We start from the raw sequence: 6,908 nt of genomic DNA on the forward strand, positions 1-6,908 counted from the left end.
CTACCAGAGACGTATGGGATAGGCTGCAAGTCTGCAATCAGTTCACAGCGCGGCCTTCCCTCCCTCCCTGCCAATTTGCTTGGCAAGTCCCACGAGAAACCACATCGATCAGAGCAGGAGAATATTTGGCAGTATTAGCAAAGCCAATCAAGCTTTAGATCAAACATGGGTCCCACCTAATTGGGCCAATGATGATTCTAGCCTGCTAGGGTGGAACATGCAAAGCAGAAACAAAGCAATAACAACAGCGAAACGGAGCAACGTATATATCGTTTGACTCCACCGACCCTGATCGCATTGCAAGCATCAGCAAAGCAACAGGCCACGCTGGCAAATCCTGCCTTATACAGAGACAACATCGACGTTTATAGTTGTGCAACAAATATCACGGCAAAAATATTGGCCGGATCAGAAGAAAAGCCTCGGAAGAATACAGGCTGAACACACGGAACCACTCAGCGGTTAAGAATAAGTGTGCCTATAACGATCCCTCTCATGGCGTGCCTGAGTTTGCTCTAGTTGAAGTCAGGCTTCTCAGGGTACGTGCAGCCAGAGCGATGGATAATGACGTTGGCAGCGTAGCAACCGGCCCTCACGCAGTCTTCGATGCTCTTGCCCTGGACCAACTGAGAGAGGAAGCCTCCAACGAAGGCGTCACCTGAAGAACACCAATGTTGCTTGTCAGAGGCGGCAGATAAAATGTACAGAACCCTCAAATCAAACTCATTTGCTGGCCTTTATCCATATTTGAGTTGCTGTTCCATTTTAGAGGGTTTGTTCCATGCACTTTATTGCAGGTTACTAGAACATACCGAGTCATCATAACATGATAACTGAGTGCATATGGACTACAGAGTATTTGAATTAATTTATCAGAGAATACAAAAGAAGACTGATTATTAGCTTGTCTGGAAAACCATTTTAAGTAATCCTAGAAGGCATCTATCGATAAGCACTGTCATAACATGACAACTGCATATATGGACTCTGGAGTATTTGGAATTAATTTATCACAGAGAATACAAAAGAATATCAATAACTAGCTTGTGTGAAAAATCATCCTAAGTTATCCTAGAACGCATCTACAGATATGCTGATGATAAACATTGTTAAGAAGCCTATTTAGAAAACACATCAACTAGCGTTCAGGAGAAAAATCAGAAACAGAGATTAATTAACTGTCTGAACCAAGAAAACAAATCAACCGACTAAAAAGAAATGTACCTGCACCGTTGGTGTCAACAAGCTTCTCCTTAGGCAATAGGATAACAGGGAATGTTTTCACCTATTATCAACACAAGAGTTAGTTCATCATATTCAACAGCTTGGACGACTCTTGATTAAAAATAAAAGAAAAAACTAAAGATGCAAAATTCTTGGACAAGTAAACAATTGCTGTGCATTCAACTTAGTTTCCAAAAGCACATCCAACATTTCAAAGGAAAACAACAAAAACAAAGACATTTGTGTACAAAAAAGAGGGGTCGAAAAAGATTGTAAGTGAAGATGCATAGAAGTTTCCATGTCCAACAGGCAAAAGCATACAACTTTTAGTTGACACTAGCTTATGATTAAGATAGCAAATTCATGTTATAATGTCAAGCATTGAACTGACAAGAACATATACCTTTCCATCCTCAGCAACAACAACTGGATCAGCACCCTGAGTAATGACAGCAATCCTCTTTTGCTTGCCTGAAGCCAGAGGAAGCTGGGAGATCTTCAAAGCAATCTCCTCAATATTCTCAGTCTACAATTTATTATAGGCAATTAATCAGCATAGTAATCATAAAAAACATACAATTTATTCAAAGTGCAGGTGGGGCGGGTTCTTAAATGAGCCCACTAGGCCGCCCCGCAAAATGAGCACATGTGGCTGATGCGGCCCAGCTGCAAGGCTTTTGCGGCTTGCTTTGTCCACGACGCTAAGCCCAACGGACACCAGCAACAACCCGCAAAGACCCACAAGAACCCTCAATAACCTAGCGCTCGCTACCGCCGCCGTCGCCGCAGTCAACCACCCCACGCCGGCGCCTCATCCCACACCTCGACTGCACCCTCGCTTCTACCCCTTCCGTTGGATAGGAACGGATCCGCCCGACTACCCCGCGCTGCCTCCCGCCGCAGGTGAGTGTGCCCTCCACCACGCTTCTCCCTCCCTCGCTGTCGATCTGCCCCCGGGCGATGCAGTGCGCGGCCGCGGCAGCATCTCCAACCTACTAGGCAGTAGACTAGTATACCTCCGCTGCTAATCCCCTCGTTCGGCCGGGCTGATGGATTTGTTAATCCTCCCGAGGCGGAAGCAATCTGCTGCTAGCTGCTTTAAAAGCAAGGCACATATGGCGGTGTGCGGCCTAAAACCTGAGACGATCTGCAAGGGGGCGGGCTCACTCAGTTATTTGGCGTTAATTTGCATCTCAGCATGTTCATCTTTGCAGCTTTTGCATCTCAGCATTATTTTCTTGTTTATTTTGCTTGCAACTCTGAATCCTCCAGTGTGTACTAGTTTGTCTGGTTTGATACTAAGTTTTCATGGTTTTTTTTTCTCAGGGCCAAGGAAAGATTTTCCTTGCAGTAGTTCCTCAGTCGAAGCACCGGCAAAGATGAGCATCTTGATCTGCGACTTGGAAACTGGAAACATTTGTTTGGCAACTGCAAATCATTGGTTTAACTAAAGAATGCCTTACTGCAGACCTTGTAATCTTTAGTGGCCATCTTAGTTCACCCTTTTTATTCTTGATGATTGATGTAATCTAATCCTAGTTTGATTGATGATAGAACGATGCAGTTGTGATTTTTGTTTTCACTCAGTATTTTAATTTATTTTCTATCAAATGTAATCGATACTCATTGGGGATTGATACTAGGCAAACAAGCAGCTGGTTAGCTACCTGTCTAAGCAAGCTAGATATGTATACATGCGGGTTATGCGGGGCATGCGGTGTCTGCCACAAGGCCCGCAAACTGTGTGTTGGCCACGTATTAATCCTTGTGGACAGCCACAAACCCGCAAAAAATGTTAGCGACAAGCTTTGCGGCCGGCCGCAACCCGCCCCGCCTGCACCGTGACAATTTATTGTAATTAGTTATTTCTGAACTATTTAGCTCGTCCTAAACTTCATATATGTAAGAGTGGAGGCAGTATTAATTTTGAAAGAATGGAGATGATCTTGTAGAAGTATATAAGACTAATCAGTAACTACCTCCCATCCACGGACTTTGGCGAAGATCTTTGCCTCAGTTTCGTTTCCGAAGATGTAGTCAACATACCTATATTGGTAATAAGTAGCAAATACATCTTTAAAATGAGTTGTAATCCATAAAAATGCATTGGCGGTGAAGTACAAAGAAAGGTCCTCAATGTCGCGACAGAAGTTTAATCAAGATCAGAAGATTTGCATGTGTCGAACATAGGAAAATATCTTGACAAGAATGAGCATTGCTTTATATATTTTTACTTGCATTGCCATATGCAGTCTCAGATGAAATCCAAAACATTGAACGTTATGATATAGAAGATAACACTTACGGGAGAACCTTCTCTTGGGCATCACGGAAAAACTCACAGATGAAGGGAGCAGAAAGGTTCATCAGGAACACCTGAAAATAACTGATCAGTTAAACTATAGCAAAAATTTTAAAGGGGCAATTTCATAAAAAAAAACATTTACCTTGTTGTTTGCAGCAGCATGCTCAGCAACTAGCTGAATAGATTCGGGCGACACGGTAAGGAAAAACCCAGCAATGTAGATGTATTTTGCCTTCTCAACTGTCATCAATAATGGTATAATTTAGTAAAAAAGAACTAGCACAGTTTCAGATAGCAGAGCTCAAATAAAGCGAACTGTTAGTCAGCAGTGCAACTCGAAGTAAGAATACAATCCATCTTGGTTTCTTCTCCACAATAAATGGACAACGGTAGCAGACTAGCAGTGTCACCTGCTAGAGTGCTCTAAAACGTGTAAATATAAATACTAATGTTGCTCTGATCTTATATAACTCAACCAATAATTTGTGACCAGTATAGTACTTGTTCATGATGTAGACATACTGACAGAATTTGTATAGTATTGAGCAACTTCAGAATTTCAAATTCGATATAAAACTGATTAGCATGGTTTTAGCTAAAATTCAACCTGAGCTCAATAAATGTATTGAGTATTATACCTAGTGCCCAGTTCTCTGGTCTCTTTAGATGCTCAGATTTGTAACAGTTTGCCGCCGACAGATTTGCAATCAATGACCTGGTTACAGAAAGATATAACTGATATGCTTGCAGAAGGAAGTGCTGGCAATCATAATCTTGTGAAATTGAAGAGAAAAAACAGTTCGAATTCCTTGGTACAACAGATGATACTAGCATAATATTTTACCAAACTACAAACATTACAAATTCTATAGTGTTAGGACATGTTTTTAGCAAGATTGAATGAACTTATGCAGTTTGTGTATGCCATAGCGTAGACACTCATACGAACAGAGTTGAAAGATGCCAAGTTGTAGCATGCAATAGAAAAGGCCAAAAAAAAGTTATCCTATATCTAATTTTGATGTGTAAAGAAGAGCCAGAATGAACACGAGACAACAGCAGAGGATCAAGGAGAGGACAATAATATGAGCATAGATTACTGGAAATGCAAAGGCATCACTACTAACAATAAAAGCTATGCATCAAACCACATAAATGATTTTTGGACACAAACCTTTCACCGCCAACAACACATACAGCACATGTGCCTGTAGGAGCAGTATCATCCTCATAGTAGTGAGCCTGAGTGAGCATGCAGCAAGATCAAGGCCACATTATTCAATTAAAGGACAAAGCAGAAAATTACAGTATCAAATAGCATGAAGAAGGGGAGATTAAGAACTAACAGTAACTCCTGCAGCTTGAGCATTCTTCTTCATCTCCTCACCAAATTTGTCCTTTCCGATGCATCCCATGTAACTCGTTGCACCAGGAGTTTGAAGCATCCACTGAAAACCATGACATGCCATCAACAAACTGATGTAGCTACAGTATTCTATTGTTGACATTTATTAGATTAAGGGCTTACTTGGGCAACCCTGATAGAGTTCTGGGTGGCTCCTGTAAGAATGAAAAGGATGAAGATACAATAAATTAGAAGAGTCACCAAGCTGCTGTAGCAGTTTATGGACTAGATTACTGCATATACGTGTTAAGAAGCATTACCTCCGGCAATATATTCAACATTGCTCTTGCTGGCCAACTCATCATACCTGTTAAAAACCACCTTATTAAACAACAGAATACAATCTTACATAATAGAAGGGTGCTTGCATGCCTTCTAAGTAAATTGAATTCAGCTTGCAGGTTAAAACAAATAACTAGTCACAGATTGAGAGAAAAATTATACGAAAAAAACGAAATCAGTATATATATAAAAGCATCAGCAACACATAAACTTACATAGGCAAGTGCTTCTCCTCGGCCAGAATGGCATTGTTGAGCTTGATGTCATACCTAAATCAGCAGTGGTGAAGTAGGTCAGTATCACATCCTGATTGCAACACCCAACTAGCCAGCTAGGACTAATAATCAAGCAGCAGGGCATCGACGCCGCCAACGAAAGCAGAGACAATCATGTAGCCCCCCACTAAACTTCGAGATCTAGCCTAAATTGGACTAGCAACACAACATCCATGTAACAATGAATTGCCGCGCAGCGACAGCGCCCGCTGATCGCTGCGGTGCTTGATCAATTAAACAATTTCGGATCAGTGCCCCATACAGATGCCTGTCTTAGTGTCTTGTGCTGCACGTGCATGCATCTAAGACTAAGTTGCAGGCAAAACGACAACGTCCCCGTCGCTATGGCGGATCTGATGAAATTACGCTGCCAAACCACCAAAAAAAAAGACCAAACCACTCGGACTAGGAGTAACTAGTTCCTAAACACAGATCAGACGGGGAGGAGACGAGGCGAGCGCTTACTTCGTGAGGAAGGCGTCGTCGACGACGGCGGAGATGTCGAGGAGGGGGTTGCCCATCCCCAGGAGCACGCCCTCGCTCGCCGCCATTTCCTCTCCTCTCGCCTCCACACGAACGAAGCGGCGGCGCAGGGGACGGAGATCTGAGGCTTCAGTTGGGCGGGCGAGGGCTCCGGGTTCGTGTGGGTGTGGGCGAGGTGGGGGAGAGAGAAGTGGTGGTGGTGATGGGTGCGGGGGTTTTGGTTGGGCTCGCCCAAACCCCGGCTGGCCCACCTGTCACCCTCCTCGTGGTTCGGCGGGGGTTGGTGGACGTCACATGAGTAGGGGGGGGCCCTCCCTCCAACCCCATGCGTGCTACCCGTACGCGACGTGAGACTTCGTGGTATCTCTGACATGTGGGTCTGCCTCCTCTATATGGGTTGCTACTTGGTTTGGTGTACTGGGTGTACAGGAGGGTTGGTGCACGATGCGCCGGGTCCTTTTCGCCACCAACCACCATCCACCACATTGACACCGGTTGAGATCGGTCGGCTCTCTCGGTCGTGGTGCGCTGCGGCGCGCACAGCCTTTACACCGGGAAAGCCGTAAAGGCTCGCAGCTTTGCTAGCCCAGTCACAAGCGCTGGGCCGCAAGCGCTGGGCCGCATCAGACGGTCGGGCCGGGATCCGAGCAGCTAGCTTCACCGGCTTTTTTTTTATATTTTTTAAAAACGTTTTTTACAGAAATATATTTTCGGTTTCACATTTTACAGTTTTATACTCCTACCGCTCGGCAGGAGGCCTACCGCCCGGCAGGGGGGCGGCAGGCTCCCCTCAAATATAAAAGCTGAGCCCCTTCCCTCGCACCCTCATTTCCTGTCCACGAGATCCAGAGAGGGGAGAGGGAGAGATGAGGGGTGAGAGAGGTAATTCCACCGGTGAAGCCCTGCCGGATTTTGAATCCGAACCGCAGGTAAC

General features: G+C 44.5%; 1 protein-coding gene and 1 long non-coding RNA gene across 2 annotated transcripts; one reads left to right on the plus strand and one right to left on the minus strand.

Annotated features, from left to right (window-relative positions):
• Nucleotides 1–239: 239 nt before the first annotated feature.
• LOC120709252 (adenosine kinase 2-like) lies at nucleotides 240–6,197 on the minus strand. Its single transcript, XM_039994806.1, has 13 exons — nucleotides 5,957–6,197; nucleotides 5,432–5,485; nucleotides 5,195–5,241; nucleotides 5,058–5,089; nucleotides 4,876–4,977; nucleotides 4,704–4,771; nucleotides 4,168–4,244; nucleotides 3,672–3,769; nucleotides 3,530–3,600; nucleotides 3,204–3,270; nucleotides 1,628–1,750; nucleotides 1,225–1,285; nucleotides 240–658 (listed from the first exon to the last, which is right to left on the minus strand). Exons 1-13 carry the CDS (start codon nucleotides 6,040–6,042, stop codon nucleotides 516–518), a joined length of 1,029 nt encoding a protein of 342 aa, XP_039850740.1. The 5' UTR covers nucleotides 6,043–6,197; the 3' UTR covers nucleotides 240–515.
• LOC120709259 lies at nucleotides 1,757–2,896 on the plus strand. The gene is made up of 2 exons (XR_005689611.1): nucleotides 1,757–2,127; nucleotides 2,551–2,896. It is a non-coding gene; the product is annotated as an uncharacterized LOC120709259 (long non-coding RNA).
• Nucleotides 6,198–6,908: the final 711 nt, after the last annotated feature.

Source organism: Panicum virgatum, chromosome 1K, assembly GCF_016808335.1.
Source record: "Panicum virgatum strain AP13 chromosome 1K, P.virgatum_v5, whole genome shotgun sequence".
In the NCBI taxonomy this organism is placed as follows: domain Eukaryota; kingdom Viridiplantae; phylum Streptophyta; class Magnoliopsida; order Poales; family Poaceae; genus Panicum; species Panicum virgatum.

What these genes read in the sequence shown, in the direction of transcription:
- LOC120709252 (XM_039994806.1), bottom strand. Translation starts at nt 6,042, where the DNA reads ATGGCGGCGAGCGAGGGCGTGCTCCTGGGGATGGGCAACCCCCTCCTC. An exon ending in CTCAAGCTGCAGGAGTTACT is followed by an intron (nt 4,772 to 4,875) that starts GTTAGTTCTTAA and finishes ATGCTCACTCAG; the next exon opens with GCTCACTACTATGAGGATGA. An exon ending in ACCAGAGAACTGGGCACTAG is followed by an intron (nt 3,770 to 4,167) that starts GTATAATACTCA and finishes TATTGATGACAG; the next exon opens with TTGAGAAGGCAAAATACATC.